Source organism: Gambusia affinis, linkage group LG15 (assembly GCF_019740435.1).
Source record: "Gambusia affinis linkage group LG15, SWU_Gaff_1.0, whole genome shotgun sequence".
Taxonomy (NCBI): Eukaryota; Metazoa; Chordata; class Actinopteri; order Cyprinodontiformes; family Poeciliidae; genus Gambusia; species Gambusia affinis.
This window is the reverse complement of record NC_057882.1, coordinates 4,203,444-4,231,375: the sequence shown is the minus strand read 5'-3', so window position 1 is coordinate 4,231,375 and position 27,932 is coordinate 4,203,444. Positions and strand designations below refer to the sequence as shown.

At 36.9% G+C, this 27,932-nt stretch overlaps 1 protein-coding gene across 2 annotated transcripts in view; it reads left to right on the top strand.

Moving 5' to 3' along the window:
* The window catches only part of arhgef12b (Rho guanine nucleotide exchange factor (GEF) 12b), a 39,616-nt gene that overhangs the window by 9,697 nt on the left and 1,987 nt on the right, over window positions 1–27,932 (top strand). For both annotated transcript variants that reach the window (XR_006372964.1, XM_044141002.1), the window contains exons 2-35: window positions 4,773–4,844; window positions 6,058–6,156; window positions 6,240–6,289; window positions 7,205–7,262; window positions 8,032–8,243; window positions 9,080–9,184; window positions 9,843–9,968; window positions 12,286–12,384; window positions 12,469–12,579; window positions 13,972–14,070; window positions 14,160–14,202; window positions 15,609–15,714; window positions 15,792–15,929; window positions 16,020–16,052; window positions 17,441–17,555; window positions 17,673–17,769; window positions 17,864–18,079; window positions 18,304–18,451; window positions 19,129–19,295; window positions 20,373–20,519; window positions 20,723–20,808; window positions 21,788–21,910; window positions 22,025–22,139; window positions 22,228–22,328; window positions 22,766–22,843; window positions 23,432–23,507; window positions 23,630–23,797; window positions 24,230–24,317; window positions 24,398–24,478; window positions 24,568–24,650; window positions 25,659–25,934; window positions 26,010–26,165; window positions 26,814–26,995; window positions 27,853–27,925. Coding sequence is in view for 1 of the 2 variants with exons in the window: in XM_044141002.1 (XP_043996937.1) it covers window positions 4,808–4,844; window positions 6,058–6,156; window positions 6,240–6,289; window positions 7,205–7,262; window positions 8,032–8,243; window positions 9,080–9,184; window positions 9,843–9,968; window positions 12,286–12,384; window positions 12,469–12,579; window positions 13,972–14,070; window positions 14,160–14,202; window positions 15,609–15,714; window positions 15,792–15,929; window positions 16,020–16,052; window positions 17,441–17,555; window positions 17,673–17,769; window positions 17,864–18,079; window positions 18,304–18,451; window positions 19,129–19,295; window positions 20,373–20,519; window positions 20,723–20,808; window positions 21,788–21,910; window positions 22,025–22,139; window positions 22,228–22,328; window positions 22,766–22,843; window positions 23,432–23,507; window positions 23,630–23,797; window positions 24,230–24,317; window positions 24,398–24,478; window positions 24,568–24,650; window positions 25,659–25,934; window positions 26,010–26,165; window positions 26,814–26,995; window positions 27,853–27,925 (3,892 nt within the window). In the remaining variant the exon portion in view is untranslated. The remainder of the gene's footprint in view (window positions 1–4,772; window positions 4,845–6,057; window positions 6,157–6,239; window positions 6,290–7,204; window positions 7,263–8,031; window positions 8,244–9,079; window positions 9,185–9,842; window positions 9,969–12,285; window positions 12,385–12,468; window positions 12,580–13,971; window positions 14,071–14,159; window positions 14,203–15,608; window positions 15,715–15,791; window positions 15,930–16,019; window positions 16,053–17,440; window positions 17,556–17,672; window positions 17,770–17,863; window positions 18,080–18,303; window positions 18,452–19,128; window positions 19,296–20,372; window positions 20,520–20,722; window positions 20,809–21,787; window positions 21,911–22,024; window positions 22,140–22,227; window positions 22,329–22,765; window positions 22,844–23,431; window positions 23,508–23,629; window positions 23,798–24,229; window positions 24,318–24,397; window positions 24,479–24,567; window positions 24,651–25,658; window positions 25,935–26,009; window positions 26,166–26,813; window positions 26,996–27,852; window positions 27,926–27,932) is intronic.

Below are 27,932 nucleotides of genomic sequence, written 5' to 3'. Positions count from 1 at the left end.
ATTTATAACCAGCCGTTAATCATCTGGACCTTCACGGTATTTAGGGAAAGCCCTGAGTTTGACTCAAGAATGGAAATAAAGGGAAACAATTTTATCCACTCAGAATATTTATCATCAGAAAATGGAATATGTACAGCGCAGTGGCAAACGCACCAATGTGTTGGTTTCAGCTAATGTTCCCAAAATGATGACACATTTATTTGTAAGTGTTGTTTCAGCTTCAGCTGATTCTGTGGTTACAACTTTGCACCAACAGAGTTACTGCTTCCCTTTATTTTTCAAAATAAGACCCTCAAGTAAGATGTCTTGCTCAAAGCATTCTCCTACACATCCAGCACTTGTGTAATGACAGCAGTGTAATTACTCGTGTAATGACAGCAGTGTAATTACTCGTGTAATGACAGCAGTGTAATGACATGTAATGACAGCAGTGTCGGCCATGTGATTGTTGCCTCGCTGCACAAGTTCCATAGTTCCAGCAAAAGGAGGCACTATTCCTGAAAGAACCACAACTGCGTATATGTATATGTTAAAAACAAAATGAAATAAATAAAAAATAAACACATGGTCCTTCGCATCCAAATCAAACTTTCATATGAAAAATTCACTTGTGGGAAATATGGCAAGGTTAGATGGCACCGTATTGTGATGCATAAGAGCGACTAAAACTGCACAGGAAGTCCAACCAAAGGAAATGAACTCACTTGACAACAGTGGCATGATTCCATTAACTTATATGTTTTTAAATAACTTAATAAGATTACTGTTGCTTTTTATGACACAATGCAACTGAGTATTTGTTCTATGACATTTAAAAACCTGCATGACTGCTTCTGCTGTGCATATCATGTCACTAGTATAATTGAAACCTGAGTGGACAATCCATAATTAGACAACAATCAAACCAGGCAGCTGCAGTTTGCAACAAAAACACAATAAAACAACAGTTCCTACTTAATTTAGAAGCCTTTGTTGTTAAATGTCAAGACTGAAATTACAATCTGTGAAGACTGAAGGTCACTGGAAGGAGAAAAATAAACGAGAGAAAACTGACTAAAGGAAAAACCGACCAGTGTTGGACGTGAAGAAATTTGTGAAGAATAAACAAAAGTAATCCAGGTAATACACAGTTTGAGGTGGTACTCAATTCAAAGGTTTAATCAAGTTAATTGCAGGGACTGTAAACAATGAATAACATGTCTATTCAAAACCATGTTGAACCTTTATTTTACAAAAAAAAAGATTAAAAACCTTTTTTTGTAAGTGGATCCTTGATAAAATAGGCAAAATATTCAAATAAAAAAGCTAAATCATCGAATAAGTAGACATGAGTTCAACAACAAAGATATTTATTGTTTTTAATTTGTTATTCAGGCTTTTCCGCCATTAAATGATGATAAGTGCCTGCACTCTGCATCATTTGACATTATTAAATTTAATAATACGAAGTTATTAAATTAAATAATTTAATATTAAAATTAAATTAAAAATATCCGTTCCAATGAAGCTCATTTGACAGATTAAAAGAACCTTTTGAAAACTGGTAAACTTCAAGCAGGTTTCAAACATACATTATGGAGGCTTCATTTGTGTATTAAGAATGTTTTTCTTTTTTATTGGTCAAATGTAATATTTTAATTTGAAATTTTATGTTTTTTTGTTGTTTTTTTTAAGTACGTGGACTGTAGGAAAACATCCCTATAGCATGAAGTTACCATCACCGTGTTCCATGGTGGGGACTTCGTTCTGGATGAAATCAAAAATCACACCAAGGCAGATTACCGCTACATGCTAGTCAGCCGGCTGCTGAAGACAACTAGTTACAACAGATTTTATTTAAGTTTGTGAAAAACAAACGTCCTTTTCTTTCAACTTGTGAACTATTTGCTACTTTGTGTTGCTCTGGTACATTTACTCCCATATGCTGCAGCTGGTGGTTGTAAAGTAACAAAATGATAAAAGGTACAGGGGGTATGAATACTTTTGCCCTGTATTTCTGCCTAAAGAAAAAAAAAAGTTAATTCTTTTTCACTTTAAAGCGGTCAATTATGATTTTATCAAACCAGTTTAAAGCTTCCTGGTTGTAACTTTCCAACATTAAATGGCAACCAATGCATTTCATAAAATCACAGTAATATGTAATTAACTCAAATGGAACAAATCTGCACATTTTGATGATTATTATGCTTGAGAAAAACATCCTAAAGATTCAAGGATAAATCCTTCATTCTGTCTGGAACTTGGATAATTACGAAGTTTAAGTAATATTCCTGATGCCAGTCTGCAGCTGTATCTGCTGCTCTTGATTCTCTTTGCTTGTTTTTTTGCCTCGGATGCCAAAAATACCAGACCATTCCTCTGGGATGATAACAGGGAAGGAGAGCTGGAGAGCTGGAAGTCCAACAAGCTAAATATAAGAACATTCATTAAGTAAACGGGGCAGAATTGACATGCATGTTAATTTTTACAGTACACAAGTTAAATTTAACTCCTTTTTTTAAATTCTGTTTCTCTGCAAGTTTGTGTTTTTGTTTGTTTTTGTATTTTTTAGGGAGTAATTTAACATTTCTGATGTTATCAGTTCTTGTACATACAAGGGATAAGAAATTAGGGATTGTGTTTAATTAATATCCTTTGACTTTATTCCCAACAGATGAACAGCCACATTACAAGTCTGGTTTTTATGTCTAAAGTCTGTACGCTGTGAGTGCTTGAAATCAAAGTCGAAATTCTTGTTTTGGGGACATAGTTTGCCTTTATAGGCTGAACCTTTTCAGAATCAGCTTTATAAGCTGATTCTGAAAAGGTTCATAGTTTCCGACCAAATAACAAAAAAATATCACTGGTTGTTTTGGATGTTTAGTGCAATTATTCCACCAATAATAATACAGACAGACACCCTGGACAGACTGGCGATCTGTGCAGGGTGACCCCGCCTCTCGCCTGGAACGTAGCTGGAGAGGAACCAGCAACCCTCCTGACCCCATTAGGGACAAGGGTGAACAGAAAATGGATGGATGGATGGATTCCACCAAATAAATCAGAAAAACTGCTAAAACCGGCATTTGTTATGAGATCGTTAATGTAGTGCACTGATCCGATATTAATATCTGTATCGGTCCTGATATTGAAAACCTAGATTTCAATAGATTGGGTATCTAGAAATTATCTTCTGTGTTTGATCCAGGAGGGCAGATCTATTCTTTCTTTATGCTCTGAGTGATGTCATGCTTCATTATTTATTTTACATTATATTTAGAATTCCTAATTACACTTTCTGAACCACTTGGAAAAAGGTTTGTTGCAGTTTATTTTCCAAAATAAACTGCAACAAACTAGTCAACCTCTTGTCTTCGTTTTATTTATTTTGCTGTGGCTGAACAATTATGTTGTTCTTACATGTTTGATCAAGCTTGTAAAGCTATTGATCTATTTAAGTGTGGTGTAGAGTTATAAATTTGTAACTCAGGACATTTACGTCCGTGTTTAAAGCCGGAAATGTTTTAAGTCAATTCAGGACTGTTTATCTGTTTTGGATCGGGATCAGCCAATAAAAAGTGGAATCAACCCTAAAGTTGGTTCTTTGTTACGTTTTTACCAAAGTTATTAAAAGCCTCTTACGGCTCCGGACCTGCAGGTTGCAGACCCTGCAACAGATGAATGGATGAATCTGGAAGTTTCCTTCATGTCCTGGACGCTGCTCCACTAGCCGCCACCCACTGAGCAGGATGTCGTCTGTCCTTTTATCTGCCTCTCTTATCTGCTTCTGATCTCCTCCAGCCATAGCAAGGAGCTTCTCTTGAGTTTTAAGGTCACCACCTTTTTATTCCCCAATCCAACATGAACTTGGTTCTGCCTATGATTGCGAGGCTAAACTCCAGACTAAACATTAGCTTAATGTTTAGTCTAAACACAAAGGAAAATTGTTCTAACTCCCTGAATCTGTTGTTTCAACATTTCGTTCATTCCCTCCACTTTCCTGCGTTCAGACAGGATCCTTCACTCTGCAAGCTTTGTTAAAATTTCCACAGCATAGCCCTTGGCCTTCCCTCACAAACACCTCCTTCCCCTCCGTTTTATTTCGCAGCCTTCTCCCATGTTCAGGAAGCTGAAGCCGTGCCAAAAACCCTGGCCGCTGTTTCCGGGAATCTGTCCCACAAAGTCTCCATATAGTAAGCAGGCTCTGACGTGGGAGCCATTGTTTAAAGTCCAGGGCCCCCATTGTCCAGGGAGGAGCTGCTGGACAAACAAAATCCCCCCCCCCCCCCCTTTTGGAACGAGACACAGCAGCAGCAAAGGGGAACGAGGAGAGAAGGAGCCTCTGCTAATAATAAATGAACCTCCACGTTCAAATTCTCACAAAGGTTAAGTCAGTTAAACAACAAATTAAATGAGCATGGAGATGGTTCAGGTACTTGTTAGTGTAATTAAGGTTTTATCAAGTAATTCAGACAGGAAATCAGAGTATGTTGTTTTGTAGGGCTGAAATGATTATTCCAATTGTGACAAACCAATTGTTGAAATAATTGTCAACTAATGCAATGAACAGCATATTCTAAGTGTTGGGTTGGTTGGACACCAACCCAGTGCAGTGTAAAAGTGAACCACAGCAGCTGAAAATGTAATGAATGTTGTGATTCTGGTCCCCAATCAAATCGAGTCCACTGGACTATCAGGTGTGAAAGCAGCCTTAATTTGGGAAAAATTAAAACATTGTTTCTGTCAGTGATTTCTTTTGTCTCTCTCTGTTATTTGTCGTCTTTTCTTCACAGGACCCAGAGCATTCTCACAGACAAAAACACAAAGCATGGGAAATCCTCTTAAACACGAGTTTGACCCAACAGGTGAGACAAAGATATTTCTCTGTACTCTGCTTTAACGGCTCACTTTATTAAGAAAGAATTGGCTCGTTGCACTTTTCCCATCGTCTCTTTAGTTTGAATAATGAAATGAATACTCTGTCAGTATTTGACTGTGAGGTTGTTGTGCAGATGTTCAGAGACGCTGTAAGTGTTGGCCCCGTTGTTAGAGTGGTTGCCAGGGTTACGGGGTTGACATTAATCCTTCCTGCCCTTTTGTTCACCCTGAAGTCTTGAGGCTTCTCATGGAGTCCAGAAGACAACCAATTATCCACTCAGCCTTCTCACAGGAGTCTGTATAACTGAAATCCTTCAGTTGCTCCAGTTTGTCCAAATAATATTTTCTTAATCATTGTATTGTAGATTTAAGGAAGTTTAGACATTTGCTTTTTATCAGCAGACTTGTATATATGTAAATGTTTAGAGCATTTAAATGTTTAGGGCCCACGTGAACTTTCTGTCACGTGGGCCAAAATTGTCGGATCAAAGGTTCAAAAATATATAATTTTTGAAAACTAAATGGGAATGAGATCATAGATCCCAAACTTTTTGCAGCTTTCTGGATCAACTGAAGCTGATTGATTGATTGATTTTCTAGGCAGACCTGTGAAGACACTGTTGTCTTGATCAATTTTACTCAAGATAAATGCTTGGATAAGTTTCTCTAGTCCCAACAAGACGTCGGCCTTTTATGCAGCTAATAAAAGGCCGACTTTGCAGTCTTTTTTTTGTGTGTCTTTGAAGATTCAGGTTTGAATGTAAAATAACAAGTTTATTTTCATTTTAGAGAAATAAAAAGAGGATATTGAGCTTATCCACAAAGGCAGCTGGAAATTGAAGTCTAGCTTGAAGTCTAGCTTTTTGAGCTAAACTTCTTTCTTCAGTTCATGTTGATGTAAAACTCACCTGATAATGATGGTTTAACATCTTCCAGTTTATAATCAGATTGGTCCTCAGTGGTTCTTGTTGCTGCTGTTTCTGAAGCTCTGTTTGTTTCAGGCTGTTGATTTGTCATTTCCTGCAGAGTTTTTGTTCTTCAATTGGTAACACCTGCAGACCACAGTGACAAAAAACAAAAACAAAAAAAACAGGGATCTCAACTACATCCAGGATGGATTTTTAAAAATTTATGATTTAATTTCAGAGGCTTTTGTAGCATTTGTTCCAATTTTTTATTCATTTGTTGTAAAAATGGCAGGTCTGGTCCAGCGCTGTGTGATTATCCAAAGAGATAAAAATGGCTTTGGTCTGACAGTAAGTGGAGACAACCCTGTGTTTGTGCAGCTGGTGAAGGAAGGTAAGGCTGGAAGAGATGTAGACAAACATTGCAGCACATTTATAAAAGCAACGTCTCTCACTTTGCTTGTTTTTCTGATGCAGATGGAGCTGCAATGAGAGCCGGTGTCCAAACAGGAGATCGGATCATTAAGGTGGGCGTCATGCGTCACTTTAAGCCATTTTCCTTCTCCAAGTTCTAAAAAGGGCTTTTCCTCTTCAGCCATCATGGATGGATGATTTTAGAAAACCCAAGTAAACTATTTACATTGTATGTGTGTCAAAACAGACTTCAGTCAAATTAGGCATTTCAGATATGCAACTTATTTCCTTAGAGCAACTTTTATTAGTAGATAAAAGATTAGCATTAACTTAGTATTAACGTTGTTAGCCTAACAAAGGACTGTTTTCACTTTTCCACCATTTTGTGCTTTTATCTTTTAATGAATTCACTAAATGTAAGTAAACTCTGTTGGTGTCCAAACATGATACAATCTTTACTTTTAGTTTCATGGATTTTATTTTATTTTATTTTTCCTTGATAGTTTGGCCCAGTAACAACTTGTTTAAAATAGTGAAAGTAAGTTAGAAATTAGCATTAGTTCTTTCTTTAAATCTCCTGCATGTCAAACTTTTTATGAACCTACCTGAGCTCTGTTCTTCAAAACACGTTTTTATGTTAAAATCTAAATGTTGCCTCATTTTATTCAATTGTTTTTGCTAATCAAAGTTGGTGACATTTAGTTTATAAAGGAAACTTTGAGGCAGGTTATTTTATTCAACAAGTTGCTTAAATAATTGATTTCCACCTTAAATCAATGGACAAGAATGGAGGAACAAAAAAGCCTTATTGTCCATGCTGTTTTATTCCATTGTTATGCTTCATGCTATACCTATCTACCTACCTACCTACCTACCTACCTACCTACCTACCTACCTACCTACCTACATGTTAAATCTATAGCGTGTCTTCATTTGATTTATGTGTAATCGCATCAACATTGCATCTGCATGCACATCAGAGTCAGCACTTTTAGAAATTAATTCTTAGTTGTTGTTTTTTTCAACAGGTTAACGGGACTTTAGTTACTCGTTCAAACCACAAGGAGGTTGTAAAATTAATAAAATGTAAGTATTCGTCTCCTATTCCTGAATTTATTTGCATTTAAATTATAAACTTGCTAGAAATGTGGTCAAAGCCACAGTTCTGATGTGATGACTGGCTTGTTTATGTTATGTAAACTTGATTCTGTTATTTATTATTATCCTATTATTTCCCTTCTATGATGACCCTTTGAGAAAACTACAGAAGACGATTAGGGCCACTAAAAAAATAAAGACTTCTGACTTTTAACCTGTTTACGCACTATTTGAGTCTTAATACTCAAATCTGCCAAATCAATTTGAGACAGGCTTTCACCAACAAAATAGTTGACATATTCCTAAGAGTATTTAGTTATTTATTTGGATTTTGACATAATTGGAATTCTGAATTGGAAATCTGGGATTAAAGTCAGAATTCAGAGGAAAGACTAACTCAAAGTTAGAATTTTTTATTTATTAATTTTTTTGGTGGCCCTAAACCTCTTCCATATAAACACTATTCTTAGAAATAAGTTAATCAAACAAACAGGTCCAGTTATTTTTTTAGTATGATGCTAAATATTCAGTGACCCCTGAGAAGTTCAAATATATGTAAGCATGTAGAAAACCTTCAGCACCTTACAGCTATATAAACCCCTTTATATAGCTGTAAGGTGTATAATTACCTTATACGCCTTACAGGTGTATAAGGTAATTATACACCTGTAATGTGCAGCGCGTTACATATACGGCACTTCTTTTAGCCATTTAACTGTTAAAGGTTTGATCAGATGTTTTCCTCACTGTCTCTCAGCGGGTTCCTACGTAGCGCTGACGGTGCTGGGGAGGCCTCCAGGCCTTTCCCAAATGCCCCTGGAGGAGGCGCAGGAGCAGGAAGAACATGAAGAAGTCAGCATGCCTCTTCCTCTTTCAGCCCCCAACTCACCTGCACTGTCCGGCGCGGAGCGGAGCAGCTTTTTGAGCGGGAGCCCCCAGAACCACAATAACTGCACTCTGTCTGATGGGGTAAGACCACAACCCAGAGTACCCAGAGACAGTGCTCAAGTTGATATGGACTTACTTTTATCACAATATTTGGCAGTACTATTGTGATAATGATAAACGTGACGATAAAAACTATTTATTAGATCCTTTTTAGGTAACTGTATGACTGTAGCTGCATACCCGTTCAACATATAATTGTGTTAATTGGATTTATGAAAATGAATTTGCTTGATGGAAACATGGCAATTTTGAAAAAAAAAAACACATTAAAAAAGATAAAAAGTTTTTGCACTAGGATGAGGTGATTTTTTTTGGCTGCATCAAAACTAGTGTATATCATAAAACCTCAAGGAAAACACTTTTTTTGGCATCACAGAAGTCATGTGACCAACAACCAGATGTTACTGCTTGCAGAAAAGACGAGGAAGACGACAGAAATTCACTGGAGGATGATGCCAGGGCATGTTTTTTTAAATGACTTATCGCTTGAACAAACCTAGTATTTTGTTAAAATACATATTTTCCAAAAGGTTACTCAAGTAAATGTAACCAAATAAATGTAATGGAGTTACTGCCCAACTCTGCTCCAGACCTATTGCACTATTACTCAATCAAGTTACTGTCACCCAACTAAAATAAGTTACAACTGAATAATATAATTGACCTATCATGAACGAAATGAAACAGAAAAAGACCAACCTATAAAGTTGTAAAAGTGGGACTGAAAAAAACCAACTGTCTGTATCTAAATAAAATAAAATAAATTCTGGAGAGAGTGAATTTCACTCAACAAATGACAACACATATTTCACATTAGTGGAAGTTGTTGCTTCACGTGAGACTTTCTAATGTTTCAGGAAGGAGCTTCGGGGCCCAGGATCTGTGATGAAGATGAGCAAGATGATGGGACTCTCCTGAAGGAACAGAATGGTGAAGAACCGCCACCAACCAGCAGCAATGCTGTAAGTACAGCTTGTAACTGGACATAAATCAGTAACATATTCTAGTGTGTAAATATAAGCCTGTCGCAATAACCAACTAATCAATTAATAAATTAAAATGAGCTTAATAATTTGCATTCTGAGTAGTAATTTTTGAAGGAGAATTTTGTTTACAGAGATACGATTTGTTGTTTTTATGGTTTTGTTTGTGTGTGGTTTTTATTTACGATTTATTGCTTGATATTTAAAATGTCTTTCATCAAGTCATTTCTTGATTAAAGAAAATTTTAAAAATGCTTTTTGTATATGTTATGTTAACGTTCTTTTTCTTGCTCTGCACTGAAGTGTTAAAGGACAAAGTTCAGAGGCACATTGGTGATTCAATCTCTGCTACAGATTTAAAGGGTGACTTTTTAAAAAGGTGCCTCAGCTGGCCAAGAGCTAACGTTAGTCACAAGCTGTAGTTAAAGCCCCTCTGAAGCTACAGACTGCTTACACAAACTCCTTTATCACAAAAACCCTTTTATCACTGCATCTAAAAATAGCAAAGAAATGGTCCTACTTAGCAATCTCTGGGGGATTTCCCAGTATTCAGAACCAGACTAAACAATCACTTGGGTTCAGCTCTTGTGTTTTTTACGTGTGGTGATACATGTGTGTGTATGTGTATGTGCATTAGACCCACAGCACTCCCGTTCCAGAGGCGTCTGGAAAAAGAGAATCTCCACTTCAGAGTCCGGACGTTTGCCGCCGAGATTACCTGAATTTCTGCTCGTCCCCCGACACTGAAGACGCTCCTGACACTGTAAGATTTACTCACACACACCTACATACACACGTTTCCCATCTCCTTCTCCATCTTAGCCCAATTCTGATTTTGAAAATAAACCTTTGAAAATATATGTTCAGTATTACTGAGTTGCATGTGAGGGAATTCAACAACAGTTGGAGTATTTATTTATTTTATTTACTTTAAAAAATTCACATTTTGCACATTTTTTCATTTGGGTGTCTACTGCTTCTAAAAACATCCCAAGTGCTTAACAAACCACCCAGCTGTTTTCTGTAATGTTTATTGGTTTCTGGAAAATGAGCCATTTCAAAAACCTTCCACATTTAACATAAAGAAATTAGCAGGCACTGTTCGCCACCTATAGCAACCTCAGCAAAGCACTACCCATTACCTAGCAACCCCAGCGAAACACACCCCGTTACCTAGCAACCCACGCTGAGTTCCACAACATTTGGTCACTTGGTCCTGCCACTCTATGAGTTCACAGAGACCGAAGGCTCCACAGAAGGCAGAAGGCTCCACTTCTGCTTTTCAAAGATGTACAGCTGTATAAATGCTTATCAGTTTGCAGCCATTTTCACTTGCAAGTGTAAATGTTATGTTGAGGTTGGAGGTGTGGCCACCAGCAGCTTATTATTATTATTATTACTAATCTAAAGGTTAATACAGGATTACTTAATGTCTCCCAATGTAAAAATAAAAATACTTAAATGTCATGACCTGTCCATGTTTTTTTGTCACTCATTTCAGAAAGTGAAATTCATCTACATATAAGTTCATTACGTCTTCATTTAATATAGTTTTTATGATTGCGACTTAGAGACAATAAAAATTCAAAGTTTACTGCCTCAGAAAGTTCTGATATTGTGAAAAGTTATAATATATTCATTGAAAGTTGAGTGGATGGAAGAAAGTGGGAGGTACAACAGACATGGCTTATTAGTTGGGGTTTACGGAAAACCACTAGTAACAAAAAACTACACCTGTTATAAAGAATATAATATAAATACACCATGTTATTATGGGATTGGTCAACTTGCCATTTTAAGTTGGCTCCTTGTTTTATCTAACGTTAGCAATTAAAAAAGACAATGTGAAAGTAATTCTTCAACTTTTTGAGTATCATTTTTAGCAGATATTTTGTACATTAATTTAGCGTTGTGCGCTTTATCGAGTAATGTACTTTTTTCTGCTGTGGTACTCAAGAAAAGTAATATTATTGAAACATTTAGCTTAATGTTACAACAATTAGAACTTTAGATAGTTTGGTTGTCTACTAATTCTTCAATTTAAATTAGGAATGTAAATTACTGACATCTACAGAAAGATGTGCAACATGCTGTATGGGCATTTTAGAAAGGCAGAAGAAAGTCAGACAGAATTGGATGACTAACATTAGTACAGACTGCATATAAACTTCAGGAAACTGAAAGTTCCCATAAAATCTCCAGGGAAGTTCTATTTGCTTCTGCATATTTACACACTTCCTGTAAAAGCAGGACCTAGGGAGCCTACTCCCCTTCCGAAAAGCCCACAGTGTGCCCTAATTAGTCAGCTCCAGTGAAGTGATCAAACACTGTCTAGCTCCAAAAGAAACAGCAACTCTGCTCCGCAAGGCTACAGCTCAAACATCAGCAACAATTAGGAGCAGCGATTAGTGGGATAAGAGTGATGCAGACTGATGCTTAATTATTTTCCTGGGTTTGTCCTGGCAACACTACATAATCACACAAAAACAGTAGTTTGGGTGGCCAGTACATATAAAGGTCTGAATGTTTATGCACTCTCCTTACTTATTTGTCTTTTAGAAAAAAAATGTCTTAACAATAAAAGATAAGAAAAACCTGAACCAAAAAATTGCGCTGCTGAAAGTCACTCATTTAAACCATCCTGATTTTGACATGAAAGTTTTATGGAGACATTAAAACTTGTTTTATCTACTTTGAAGTGAAACAACACAAATTAGCTGAGTTTTGGTTCGCAAAAACATTATAAATCCTCATGTCTTGTTCACAAGTTAGTCCCACAAAATGTCCACGTTAGATTCCTGAAATTGTACTGTACATTTCTGAAAAAGTATTGTTATGTAATTTTTTTGATAAGTAACTTGCAAACTATTGATAATTTCTATCAATTAATGTCCGCATTTCTTGGAAGTCACCACAAGATTCTGGAAAGTAACCGTCAAGTTATGGGACAGTAGCTAGAATGCATCCTCAGTGTTCTGGAATGTAACCTGTACATTTTCTGAAGTTACCTGAATGACCTGTTTTCTTTGTGTGTGTTTACAATCTGTAAACCAGCATTTCTTCTTGAATGTGTCAATTAGGACTCCAGTCCTCATTCTTCTGTGGCAAGCCCTCCATACACCCTAAACCCCCAGATAATCGGAGCGGAGGACGACTACTTTGACTATCAACAAGAACAGGTAAAGTTTTATCAACCTGTTTTTACTTTTCACACGGAAGTGAACCACATGAAGCTTATCTGGTGAACATATTTCTGTCCTCAGATTAATGGCGAGTGCAGCTGTTTTCAGAGTATTGACTTGCTTAAGTCTCGACCGGCTCATCTGGCTGTCTTCCTCCATCATGTGGTGTCCCAGTTCGAGGCTGCTCCTCTGGTACGTTCATAAGCACAGATCACTGCCTTAACTATTATTTGACAGCGCAGTTGTTTGCTCAGAACATTGACAATAATGTTCATAATTGATTATACAACTAAGGCATACAGAAATACAACATTAAATGGTAATTTCCTCCGACAAATGTCTGATTTAAAAGAACTTTTCTTAAGAATAAACTGATGATTTTCCACATGCCAACAAATTTCAAAACCCTAAACTTTAACTTCTCAAAGCCTTTCTGAAATGAAAAGGAAGAGAAATGATAATGTTAATTCCCTGTAGCTTCTTGGTGTTTTATATTGAATGTCTTGTATTATTTCCCAAAGACATTCCAAAGAACTTGATGAAGAATTTGCAATGTTTGTTTGTAAACATTTAAGTTTCCATCCATATGCTGATCATCCAAAGACGCAACAAATCAATAAACTAAATAAGTAAATATATGAATACTTGTGATAATTTAATCAGACTATACATACACACTTTGCATAGTAGATTAAGAACACTCAACAATAATCAATTTGTTAAATACTTAAGTAAATGTGAAGAAAAGATCTAAATTTGTCTTCATTGTACATCAAAATCTTATGTAGATATATATTGGTAAATTTTTTATATAATAATATTTAGTAATTTATTAATATTACTATCATAATTTTATAAAACTGTGTTGCAGAACATTATGAGTTTCTGTCAGTCTAACCTTTTAAAGTGGGCGGGTCTAACACTGATTTTTACAAGGTGATTGGTTTGCAGGTAAACTCAGGGATTTGACCAATCATGTGGCAATTTGAATAAAGCAGCATCAAGGGAAAATGATTATATAAATGTCTCAATAATCATGTATAATTTGTGTAGCTAAATAATTTCACTGTTTTCAATATTTTTTGATATACATATATATCATCTTGGGTCTCCATAATTAATGGACCACATTTTTTAAAGTATTGTGGTGTGCAGCCTGACTTTGTGACGCTTAAACAGAAAGAGGTGTGCATAATATAACCACATCTTGTAAAAAATAACAACTTGATAACATTTTAAATTTAAATTGAAATAACAAATTGTCAAAATTAAAACATTTTATCAACTCAGGAAATGTGTTTGTCTGGTGGAATCTGGAAATATGACCTGCTGTGATGGTTTTCATGGACTGTTCAGTTTAATGTGTGGATTACACCTTTTAAACTCCAGGGTTTTTCATTGGAAAACAAAAACCGAAACTAAAATTTTTCTATAAAAGTAAGTGTAGCATATATAAAGTCATGTTATTAATAGAGAAATGCTGTTTTCTGAAAACATAATGTGTTTTTTTGTTGTTGTTTTTTTTTTATTGAGGGTGGAAAGTGGAATAAATTAAAACTCATGCAGTGTTTTCTTCCCTGTCAGCTTTGTTATCTCTATGCAGAGATGCACAAACAAACCAGCTCCAAAGAGAGTCGACGCTTCTTCATGGAGTTCCACTCCCTCTTCTTAGATAGAACAGCAGTAAGTTCAATCTCTGTTCTCCTTTTTCTATTTTATTTCTCTGGTTTGTTGACATAATTCTTACTCATTTACATTCTTGTCTTTTCCAGAATCTAAAAGTACCAGTTCCTGAAACAATAGCAGCAGAATTAGGTAAGGGAACCAAACATTAATATAATGCATGTTAAAGAATATCTGATGTTTAAACTATTAAAATAGGCAAATATAAGACTTTTTAGAGTTTTAGGTATTCTTGGATTTTAGGTATTCATGGGCGGCTGTGGTAACCGCATGAATACCTGGTTTCCTCTGTATAAAAGAAAAAGCAGCTGAGTAATTACAAAATGCAAGTCCTTCCAGGCTTTCTTGTGATTGTTTTGCAATCGAAATCACTGTTTTTGTGGAGCTACTTTAGAAATATTTGCAATATTTTTTATTTTTCCAAAATCTACTTGCAGAATAAAAAAATGAGGAAATAACAAGCAGACAGACATTTTTAAAGAACTTCAATTGGTCACTTTCCATAATGATCAGACTATAAGTTTACATCAAGTAGGGTTGAGGCAGCAGTGCAGTAGAAGTAATAAATACTTCCTCCTACAGGTGGGAGTTAGCTGTCACTTAAACCCAGTGTTCTTATCATTTTTGTGGAAATTTTGCAATAGTATCAAAATTATCCACTAGTGAAGAAAACTGTGGCTCTGTTGATTTTTGCATTAATTTTTGTGATCTCGGAATTGCAAAAAACTGTAATGTTTGTGATTCCCCCCTTGGTAAATCATAAATTAACTTATTGGAGTTTACAGGAGACATATGATGCTTCCTTGAACAGGTTAAGGGCTACACAAAACATGTTTATTACAGTTTTCTTGCAGAAAATCATTCTTAGATCAAGAGATTTGAGTCTGCTCAGTTCTGCTTATTTTGAGCTCTATTCAGAATGAGCTGTTTTAGGGCATCTTGTCACTTTAAATCCAAGTAAGCTGCTACTGATCGGATCTCCAGCTCAACATTTACACTCGTTCGTGAGAATTCCTGCAAGAGATGTGTAATTATACAATCGTACATCTTAGAAAAGCAGAACTGGTGCCTCCTGCACAACACACAAGAATACAGGAAGTGGTTTCTGGACGGCAAGTCAACAATTAAACACTTGTCTTTTCCAGCAGCCGTTGTACAGCACATACAGCTGTAGAAACAGCTGACCAAACATACTGTAGCTCAACTTGTGTTACTAGTTAATGGGGCTGGACTTGGGTTGCTAAGTGACGGTGCAGTGACCATTCAAAAAATTTATTTATTGCCAAAAAAATGTCTGGGTGTTTTTTTTTAAAGCTTTAGTTATTTTTAGAAGTAGTGGAGTCCAAAACGAAAGTACAAAAATGTGCAAACTTTGACTTTCACATAATATTTGATTAAATATGTTGCCTCCCTAATGCATGAGTGCGTTTTCTTCCCTAAATTTTTATTAAATGTTCTAACCTCACCAGTTCTTTCTGTGAAAGCACAACCTGACTGATGTGACTGTTGACTGTTCTTGTTGGTTGTTTGTGTTTTAGAGAAGCGACGGCTGGAGCTGATCCCAGAGGATCTTTGTAAACAATACACTCAGGTGTTACAAGACTCTCTTCTGTCAGACCTGCTCAAGAACCTGGAGGACTTCAGGTAACATCCACAGGAGAAATGGAAAGGTTTCCCTCAGAGATACAGAAGGAGTTGAACCGGTGGTCTTTGCGCTGCAGACAGAAGCGCAGCATGGGTCTGACCCTGGCCGAAGACGAGCTGTCTAAGCTGGACTCGGAGCGGGGGAAGGACCAGCCGGCGCTGGAGAAGGAATGCGCCTGTGCAGAACACATCCTCGCCAAGATTGAGGATATCCTGTGAGTGTCTGAGTGCGAACTCTATAAAAAACACTCATTTATCCTCAGATGTTAATGTGTGTGTGTGTGTGTGTGTGTGTGGTGTTGCAGGCCGACAACTCAAGCCTCCGAAGAGGAGAAGTGGTGAGAACAGGGACTTTTTATTTTCATGCATCATTAGTCAGCTGCGGGTCAGTCAGATAAATCTCGTTTTTGTGAGGTATCTTAGTTTCTGTTCTGCTTTTTCATTTCTAATTGAGGCACTGCAAATTTGGTCTAGTTATGCATGAAATGCCTGTTTATAAATACCTGTGTTTTACTGGTAAACATTGGTCTGCAGTACTATGCAGAAGCACTTTTAATTCCAACTAAATATTGCTGCAGAAGAAAAATTTAAAGAAATGAGTCGTTTTTTTGGAAATTATTCAGATTTCTTCAGTTTTTTGCTTTTTTTTCACACTGAAATGCTTGAGATAAGCAAAAATATTTCTATATTACTCAAATAATTTGAGTTAATGAGGGCTATTATGTAAAATGAACTATTTTTTTAGCTTTGCATCATGCTATAAAGTTATTCCCTCGTCAAAGGATTTATCTGCAATGTTGCCTTGATTCTTTCCTGCATGTTTGAGAAATCCTTTAATCTCCATGGCAACCATTCTGGGGTACCTAAGCGCTTGCTCTCACAAAGTGTTACCTATTTACACAAAGGTTCCCCTCAGACCTGCAGTCTGTAGTGAGGCTTCCGCCTCGCAGACCATTAATCCGACACTCAGTTCCTCCAGACTAGTGGCAGCAGCAATTAGCCGACACCTGGTGGAACTGTGAGTTTGGTGAGTTCTTAAGAACAGTTCTGGGATCATGGAAAAGCATTGTAGTGATGAAGTTGTGAATGGGTAGGAGGTTTTTAAAGGCCTACAGAGTCCCACTTTTCTTCACTGTCCATCATTTGTTCGCTCATTTGTTCTTTTCTATCTGTTTGTTCTTTCTGTTGTTCTTTCATTAGCTCTGCCAGTGTTTGATTGTTTATTATATTGTTTGTTCCTTCTATCATTTGTTCTATCCCTTGCTCTACTGTTCTGTCTGTCTTTCTATCTTTTTCTGCAGAAGAAGCAGCGGTCTCTACAGTCACATTATAGCTAGGACAGTCACAGAATTAGGTGACTAGGGATATTAAAAAACTGAACCATTTTTTGGTCTTTTTTATAGTTATTTAATGATTTTTTTTTTTAAAACATGAAATTAAATTTTAGACATTTTGAACTTCTAGTCATATGTTTTCTTGGAACCTACTATCAGAAAAACAACTTGCTCTAAAACACAAGAATCAAATAAATGTGTGTGTTTTCCTTGGTTTCTAGTACATAAACTTTGAAAACAGGGCTTTGCAGCTGCTCTGCTTATCTGTGATGATTTGAATCATTCAAGCCTCAAAACAATAAAAACAGTATTTAAGGATACAAATATTTTTTTCACTGCACTTGATATTCTGTATATTACCTAACATTGTGTTTTCTGTCTAATTTGTGCAGCCAAGCTATGCAGTATGTGATTCTGACCTACATGAAGCATCTTGGGGTGAAAGTGAAGGAGCCTCGCGGTCTTGAACAGAAACGTGCACGCATCACCTTCCTGCCCAAGATTAAGGTACAGCCTCCTTATTCTCATAATTTTCACTGATTCAGTGAAGAAAGTGAATTCACCTTTTCATTCAACGGTCTTATGATCGTACCTTTATTATATTTTTTATTGTTTTGCACATAGAGAGGAAGCAAACCTGAAAAAGATGGTGATTGGAAGAAGCCTCGGTTTCCCAACATCCTTCCTCCTCGAATTTTGAGCAGAGGGGACTCCACTTTGGGTAAGGAATTTAATTTTTATTGGTCTCATTAACTGTAATTAATATACACAAAAATATTGCAGTTCTACTTTTTGCATGTGTTGTCTCTGTGCAGTGGTTAAGTCTGTGGAGATCAATAAGCAGCGCTCTCCGAAGTTCTCTCCGCCGGCCTTCGTCATCCCTGAACCAGCCGACCATCCTGCCTCGAACCCTGGACGCAGCCGAGTGAATCAGCTCAGCCAGGGCTCGGACACCAGCACCCAGTCCACCATCTCGGTCACCTCCTTGGGTCCCAGCTCCACGGACTCGACTGGACAAGAAACTGACTCCAGTAAGATTTCTCTGCTTCTTGTTCATTTGCAGGTTTAAAAAAACTTGTAATTTTCTGAGTTACAGAATATCCCAGCAGTTACATCAATGCTGAAGTTAATGTTATCTGGTTAATGAAAAACTGATATGGTTTAATTAAACAGAAGTTACAAACCCATTCTGGACCGCATGGTTTCTTTATGCTTTTTATGTTTTTGGTTGTTTTTTTTTGTCTTTTCCATGCAGGTGTCTCTCCATTTTGCATCCAGTCGAGACTCAGTGACGCCCTGCAGTCTGCAGAACACCAGGACGGACTCTCTAGTCCAATCAGCACTCAGTTTGACTTCAGCCCGTCCAGTCTTGACCACCGAGAGGACGACCAGGATGCCTTCAGGTAAGTTTTCGCCTGAGCAGTCTTTAATAGATGAGACATGTTTGATTACACCTCAAAGGAAACTTTTGAATATTATTATTTTAAAAGTGACCAGTCATGCTTCCTTGAACAGGTTATGACTATACAAAACATGTTCATTATTTAATTTGACACCCCTAGTCTGGAGGATCCTCCACCTTGAGGTTCCAGCAGCTTCAAATAACAGTTTGCTGCTTTTAGGGCATTTTAACAGCTGCTCCCATCAGGCCACGCTAGGTTCAAATTCTGTAAAAAAAATTCTTCTTTTAAGCACTTTTTACTACTCAAGTCTTAATCGGTTTATGCAAAATGAATCAGCAGATCAGTCGGAAACTGATGTTAGAATTTTCTTAGCACCCTTTGTTACAAATGATCAAGTATTAAAGGAATCTTATGTTGATGTATTTTAGGGAATAACATTTTTTTGTTGTTTAAAAAATGAATTTAATTATTTGTTCATTTGCATCTTTTAATGTATATTTTCCATAATACAAGCTTGAAATGAAACATCTGCAGCATTAGCAATTTTTTTCTCCCATTAGTCGTCAGAATAATCAATCAAATAACTATAATAATCAGTAGCTGCAGTGCTAAAATATTTTGTCTGCTAATGTTTTCTTCTTGTAAAGTCTTCTATAATAGTTTCTGTCTGGCAACAGGATGGAAATCCAGCCCACAGTGGGTTCAGCTGACTTCCAGAGCGAGGACGACCAGGCAGGAGAGGTGGAGAGTGAGGAGGACCCTCTGAACTGGCAGAAACTCGTCCCTCGAGGCGTCTTGGCAAGTCTCACTTCAAAGGAGATCAAACGACAGGAAGTCATCAACGGTGAGGCGACAGCATTTTCAGTAGGGATGCACAATAAAGCATCATTAACATCAGAATTAGGCAATATTGGTAAGTTGTTTTTTTTGTTTTTTTTTTTAACATATTAGCATCAGTCTCAGAAGTAAAACGGGACCAATATTAAAAACAGATGTTTATTTTCATCTTTTTGCTTATAAATATATTAAAAATACATACATTTTAAGTTTGAAAATGTCTGTAAATATGTCCTACCCAGAACTCTTCAAGTTGCAGTTTTAACTTCACCTGGCTCAAATTCTGTAAAGAATAAAAATAAAGATAATGTTTTCTATTAAGCACCCAATTATTAATTAGGTAATCCAAATAATAATCAATGATGTTAAGTCAAGCAGAAATGACTGAGTGTTCCACTTGTTGATGCGTTTCCTTTGCTGGAAATGATCAATCTTGATCAAGGAATGATGTGTTATTGCATTTTAAGCAATAAAATATGTTTTCTTATTTTAATAAAGAATTTAATTACTTGTTTATTTGTGTCTTTCTAATATTGTATAAAAACTATTTAAGTGGTTAAATAAAAAGAAATATCTACACAAAATTCCAGTTTTTTTTGTTTGTCCTCAGAATAATCAATTACTAATAATAATTGTTAGTTGCATCCTTAAAATATGTGATACTACCAAATATTCATATTTGGTAGTATATCAGGAACAGCCATATCAGGAACATTAATTTTATGTGTCAATATCAGCTTAAATTTTTATGGTTTAGTTTAATATATTGCTTTATTTTTAACCATATTAAAGAACAAAATGCATATTATTCCCCTTAATAGGTCAAAAACAAATAAACAAAGAAAATGTATGCAGTAAAATATATACAGTGAGGAAATTATTTGAATTATCCAGCTCATGTTTTATATAGTAATACTGTATTAAGACATAAACAAAAATGCATTTAGCTTGAAAACAAAGACAAACTTATTTACTCCCACTTCCTATTCATACTGTATCTAAATATTCATGTTGGTGCATCTCTAATACTGAACCATCTGACATTATTTCCAAACCTGACTGAGTTCACGTCTCCGTCTCTTAGAGCTGTTCATCACTGAGCGCGCTCACCTGCGTAAGCTGCGGGTGCTGGACAGCGTCTTCTGCCAGAGACTGAGCAGACACGGCATCCTTCCGCCCGACGACATAAAGCACATCTTCACTAACCTGGAGGAAATCATTCAACTGCATGGTAATGTCACTGTATTACATTAGAGGCTTCCTGGTGACGGACGGCTCAATTCAACAACTCTGCCTTCAAAGAAACTTTCAAAACCTTCAAAAAGTCCAGTTGTTACAACCAAACTTGACCACGTCTTGTGCAGTTTGTGTATTCCTTGCTGATAAAGATGTCACCAGTAACAATGAGGTCTCCTTCCTCTCACTGTTTGATAGTTTCAATAACAGAGCAAATGACCGCCATCAGGAAGAGGAGTGAGACCTCTGTGATTGGTCAGATTGGAGATGATCTCCTGGCATGGGTAAGACTCTTTCTATGAAAAACAAAGAGTCCCGTTCTATTTTCAGAGTGCTTTCTATGTAAATGAGCAGAAATCTCTGACACTACATATCACCACAAAATTCTAACTTGATTTTTGAATTTGTTTAGTTTTTACTAGAAAACATTTTCTAATAATTCACATTGTCATTTCACAGGAGTGTTTTTTACTGTCCTGGTCTTTTGAAAACCTTTTCAGAGACAACTGGTAATAATTAGAATTTACTGTAAATACTAGGAATGTAGCAATAATGTAGCAATGAAATTCATATTTGGTGCATTTGGATCAGACCGAACAAATATAGCTCTGTTTCACACCTGGACACATATAGAATATTTGTGTGTGAAACTAAGGCTACATTCACACAGCTGGTAAACGTAATTTTTTTTTTTTTTCTAAAAAAAGAACAAACAAACCACAACATATTATGTTTGTGCCTTTTCCATATGTGGAATTAAATCTGATACATTTTGGATAGTTCTCAAAGTTTTGTCTGACTTTTATATCATTTGTGTGAGACGTGAGTCATAGTTCTGATCCAGAAAAAGCCAGACAGACAATAAATAGATTTATAAACACAAAAACAAAGGATATTATGTCTATATTTTCATTATGTTTTAGTTAGTTTTATTAATGCACGATATAGTTTTTCCCCATTAATAATTGTTTTTATTTAATTCAGTAGTTTTTTTTTTATTTCAGTTCAACCTCGTTGGAAACATTGTATGAGTTCAGGAAAGCAGCGTCTCGAAAGCATCCTTTCATTTCTTAAAAAGTGACTTCAGTTGTGGAAATAGTCACAAAAAATTTTTTTTACAACTCCATTGAAGTAACTTTGACCTACTTTATTTTTTGCCACAAGTTTTAGTTGAACCATTTAAGACTCCCATGAAAAAAATGATGGTATGTTGTTTCATAAAATGCAGCAACATTAAATGATTTGAATATAAATGTGCTTTAGTTCAGCGAGGAAGAGGAGAAGATAAAGAGAGCGATAGGAACGTTCTGCAGCAACCAGCCGTCTGCGCTGGAGCTCATCAAGACCAGGCAGAAAAAAGACCAGAGGTTCAACCTGTTTATGCAGGTCAGCACAGCATCACCACAGTGGTTTCCTTGGATGCTGGGTTTATTTCTGATTAAACAAAGAATTATTCCGTTCATTTTGTAAAAGATATTTTTACCAATCTTGGATTTTCAGGAGGCTGAGAGCAACCGCTTGTGTCGCAGGCTGCAGCTAAAAGACATCATTCCTGTAGAAATGCAAAGAATGACCAAGTACCCTCTCCTACTGGACAATATTGCAAAATACTCTGGTATGAATATGATTACATATATATTCTAAAAGGGGATCTTGAACTTTCTGGTTCTTTCTTTGCAAAGTCATTTTGTCTGTTTTCACAGAGGATGGTGAGGAGAGGGAAAAGGTGAAGAAAGCTGGAGAATGCTGCAAGAAGATCCTGAACCACGTCAACCAGGCCGTGAAAGAGGCTGAAAACAAACAGGTTCACACATCAGAAGATTCATGAAACATATTCAGTAATCAGCAGGGTTTTTTAATCTATTTGTCACTCATCGCTGTTTTCAAAGTAGACGTCATATTTTCACATTAATTAAACTATATTGTTAATATGGGTTTTATTGAATCACTTCTTTCTTTTACTTTACTTATATTGGTTGGGTATTATTTGTGTTTCGTAGCCATTTCCTCCCAGATTAACTTCATTTATGTTTCACTAATTGCTTCACAATTAATAAGAAAAACAAATATATAAATTAATAAGACAAAATATATGGAATTAAGTAATTAAATGAAAAAGAAAGTATCTTGATTTAATTTGAAGAGAATACAATAAATAAACTGTTCTTCAATTTGGCAAAAATAAATTAGATCTATTAGTGTAAGTACTAACTTTTAATGAGTTCTGTTTTATCTCAACAGAGATTAGTGGAGTATCAGCGAAGACTCGATGTCTCGTCTCTGAAACAAAGTGAAAACCCCATAATCCTGGAGCTCAGGGTGAGAAACGATTGCTGATTGAAAAAAGGTCATTGATGGATTTTAGCCATCAGACTGTTTTTGTTGTTTTTACTCTAAAACAGGCCTGTTTTATATCATCAGTCTCCACTTACTTTTGGAGTTCCACAAGGCTCTATCTTGGGCCCCTTTCTGGATCTCCAGTACATTTTGTCATTGGGGTCCATTTTCAATCAACAAAGAGTGACTGACAGCTGAAACATGCCCATCTTTCTCACAATGAATTTCTTCACCATTTATTCCAGATTTTTTTGTGTCATCTTCCTAATTGTTCAATTAGCTTATTGTCTCAAGGCACTGATAGATCAGTCAAACACCTGACCCGCCATGCCTATGATTTTTTGAAATACCTAGCTGATATTGAAACCTTAATTAGGTGCATTTGTTTACTTTGAAAAACTTTCAACAATATACAGTAAAAAAAAAAGAATTGCTACAAATTGCTAATTTGTGAAGCAGCTTTCCATTTCATATATGAACTAAAGAAACAATTGAAGATCCACTGTTGTAGATGTATTTTATCAGTTAATTGTCATTGGAAGTATTTGCTATGAACTTTTCTTGTTGCAGAATCTGGATTTGACCAAGAGGGAGATGGTATATGAGGGCCCGCTCTCCTGGAAAGTCAATAAGGACAAGACTATTGGTAAATATAAACAACCATAGATGAGAATACAGCTTTAGTTAGATTTATACATGTTTAAATTAGTGGTCAAGGAAGAAAGAGCATTCTAAAAATGCCAATGAGTTTTCATGACATCCTTTCAGAGCTCTACACTCTTCTTTTGGAGGACATCATGGTTCTGCTTCAGAAACAGGATGAGCGTTTGGTCCTGAAGTTCCATGGGAAGAACCTGACCAGCATTCCGGACGCCAAGCATAGTTTCAGCCCCGTCATCAAGCTCAGCACCGTCCTGGTTCGCCCTGTAGCGACTGGTAAGGCTGTCAGTCAATCCAAATACCTTGAATTCAAATACCTTAAATTTTTGCAATGATTCAAAAGCCCGAGTTAACAGCGTTCCTGTTTCCATAGTTTGAGTAGTCGGGATCCTGATTGTTCCCACTCACATTTGCAAGCTCAGCCTACAAGTTTAACATAGCATGTGGCTTTGGTTACTCACTGTGCAGAGCCATCTGCAGCGCCCCCTGGAGGATGCTATTGGTAGTAAATGTATATGGATGTACTGATATTCTGTTTGTTTTCACAATAGTTTTTTCAAGGAATCAGAGTATTCTCCTTCCAACTGTATTTTTGTCCCCAAAAACATAATTCAAAAATGCAGATTTTCAAACAGGTAGAGGTAGCACAGTTTGTTCTTTAATTTTAGAAGAGAAATAACTGACTGGCTGGCTGGCTGTCCTCTTCAGACAACAAGGCCTTCTTTGTCCTGTCCATGTCAGAGAACGGGGTCCAGATGTACGAGCTAATGGCGCAAAAGGTGTCCGACAGGAGAACGTGAGTTTTCATCCGAGACAAAACGTCACTTTTAAAGTTTTTCTGTCTCACCTGTATGTGGTTCGCCTCTGCTCATCCAGGTGGCAGTGTCTGATTACGCAGTGCGCTGACGCCATGAAGGCCAAAGCTCACCCCAGCGACAGGCCTCCAGCTCAGGCAGAGTGAGTTTGTCCACTCAACCTGCCTCAGCTCTCCTTGCTGATGTTTGTTTGTCTGCTCACAGTATGTTTTTTGTTTTGCCTTGTTTCAGAGCTGAACGGGTTGCAGTCGAGATCCTGAACCAAGAGATGCCCAAACAGAGCGAGACGCTGACTGAGAGCATACATTCAGCAGGTACCTGTGGATGCAAGAAAAAAACCTTCAGTTCTGACACTTTATTATTAGATTGAAACTTATTATCAATTGGAATCTGCATTAATAAATATCCAATTTATGTGGCAGAAATAAAAAATAAAAATGTATATAGTTGACTATTTTCATAGTTCAAACAACAAATATATATCTTAATAGGCATTAATATATTAGCTACCACAGAAGCTAACATCCACAGTCATCCTTATTTCCACTCTTGAGGGTTCAGCCAATCAGCGACAAGAAAATTAAATGCTGCTCCTGGATTGGCTGCTGTTTAAACTCCAGCTATTAATGCGTGAGGAATCAGTGCGCCGAGGTATTAAAGTGTCACAAATGAATTTTTACTGATCCCGAACTTAATTATTTTTTTTTTGTAGTTTAACAACATAAAAAAAGAATGTTCCTTACTTTATTAGTGTCATTGTTTAGAAAAAATATTATGCATATGTTGCATTAGAACACTTGTTAAAGACATCATTTTTAGCTTAGCCTAATTTTAAAAATATTTCTAAATTCTTTACCAGTTTTGGGTGAAGTTATTAAAAGCCACAACTTGCAGATCCCTGATCTACAAGTTAGGTCTTTAAAGACTAACTACACCCCAAATTGAACTGTTTTTGTAGATTAACTGTATAAATTGGGTCATAAGGGTGCCATCTTTTGGACATTTTAATTTAATTAGAATTTTTGGCCTAAAACCAACTCACTGCTGCCCTCTCTGGGTCGAATGATGGCTACTGCAGTCAAATTTTTCTATTAGTTACAATGACAGCCTTTTGGGTCAGCAGTGGTTTATAAAGATTTTTAAATCACAGTAAATTCAGTTTTGAATTTCTAATCTAATGAATTGTGTGGCCCACCAGCAGTTTAAAGCTGCCTGTTTTGGATCCCATGGCAACAAGTTTGGACACCACTCTTGTATATTACCATAACAAATAAATTACTATTTTATTAAGATCTTCAAAATAGTTTTATTCTGTGTCCTAGATAAAGACGCTCCATGTTCTCCTGATATTCAATCTCCCATCAACCCCTTTGATGGCTTGAAATCAGAAGATGAGGAAGAGGAGCTGGCGGCTACAGTCAGGCAGGAGGAAGATGGGGAGGAAGAGGAGGTGGACGAAGCTGAGTTGGAGGCCTTCCTGGACGGCCAGCTGACTGACAGACTCTTACAGGAAGGATCCCGCCAGGGCATCGCTCTTCCAGTCGAGGACATGGAGTCAAACTTTCCCTCCTCCAAAGCTGAAGAGGCTCTGCGGACGCGTAAGCTGACGGCGATCCTTTAAACTCCGAACGCTGGAAAAGCTGGTAGATAATAACCAAAGTCTTCTGTTGCAGTGGCCATGCTGAAGGAGACGCTTTACTCCCACATGATGAGCAGAGAAGTAGAGGAGGAGACAGAGGAGAACAAACCGTCTTCCGCAGGACCAGCGAATGACGACCTGCAGCTCTCTTCTGCCCTCACCAGGGCGTCTGAATCAGCACAACCTAACGGTGAGTCAGCGACTGAAACTGTTTTTACTCCTGGTAGTATGATAGACCAAAGTTCCAACATTTGGTACATTTTTACCTGCTGTAGTTCTTTTTCTCAAAGGGACCAAATTCTTTGAGACCCAGAGACTTTTTTTTGGTAACACTTAATTTGAAGGGGTGTGCATAAGACTGACGTGACACTGTCATAAACATGACATAACAACGGTCATGAACATGAAGGATTCTTTATGAATATTTACAACTGTTCTTCAAGTGTTCTTCTGTCATTAGCGCATTTAGTAGTGCATTCACAAAGTTTAATGATAGCGCTAAGACCCTCTTTTGGTTGCATTTACTGAGAATGCCCTGCGCTGTAGCATGCTTCCTGCTTTTGGGTCGGTCTCCAGTCCGCTTGGCGTTCACATTGGCATTCGAACCACACCAGAGTTAACTTCAACCAAACTGAGACAGAGGTTTATAGGGAGACCAGAATTTGCTTTTTGTCCAAATCAGTGTTCAATTACACATTCACATCTCCACAAACAAACCAGCCTTTTTAGACAGACTGGAGTTGGGTTAAAGTGGAATAAACAGGACTGGTGTGAACACACCCTTACTGAAGTTTAGATGTTTTGGTCCAGATTCTGAAACCCTCTGGTCTTTAACCAGGTGGTTTTGCGGGTCTGGACTTTGAAGCCGGTTCTGGGGAGAGCAGCACCGATGACGACGTCGCTATCGACATGAGGAAGCTGCTGTCCTCCTCCTCACAGGCAGGGGGCGACGGCCCCGACCTGAGCAGGCAGTTGATGACCCACCTGCGCCTCTTGCAAGCCGACCTGCAGTACCTGCAGGTAAAACACACTGGAGTTTGTTTTAAAATGTCTTTATCATTAACAGAAATCCTTGTAGCCATCATGCGATGGAAAAATCTTTAAATGTGTTTCAAATTATGTCTGTTTATTATTAAACCCTGATTGGTGGCAAAGCAACCTGCAGTGTTTAAGTTTGGTCAAATTGCTTTGATTTGCCCTCATTGGCCTGATAAATGAACCAATAGGATGTGATTGCTTATATTTTTTCTTTATGGTAAAAAAAAAAAAAAGAAAGTTATTTTTGATGTAGTGTAATGTCACTAATTAATAAACATAGGAGCTCAACAACCAGGATATTTATTGTTTTCAATCTGTTATTGTGGTTATTTAACCATCAGATTGGTGCAAAGTGCTTTTATACTGAGTAAAATTCAATACATTTTTATGTGTTCCAGTGAAGCTCATTTATCAAATTAAGAAGGTATTAAACATTTAATCCTGTGGATATGTGCAGCGGCAAACCAAATTTAAGTCCTTCTAGAACTGTGATTGAGGGCCACCCAAATTTATTCAGAGGCCCGCAAATGGCCCCTGAGCCTCACCTTGGACACCCCTGATTTACAGGATTTCAACATTAATGGCCACAACACCCAGCATGCTATAATTTGAAGAAAACAAATAGTAATTACATGAGTAAAATCTAAATAATTTTTTGTTCTTAAATGTTAAGAATTTTCTTTAAAAAAATGTCAGAAATAGAAAATGTGTCCAGTTTCATTTTCATGTAGCTCCTGCATCTTCGCATCCTGGATTCTGTAGTCTATGTTGATGATTTTTTTATAACAGTGACAGACGTTACTGTTGATAACTGTTTTGTTGTATTTATGTTATTGCAGGAAGTAGAGATGAAGTACAACGAACTGCAGCAAATCCACAACAACAGATCTGCAGACTCGGATGATAACAACGGTGGGTT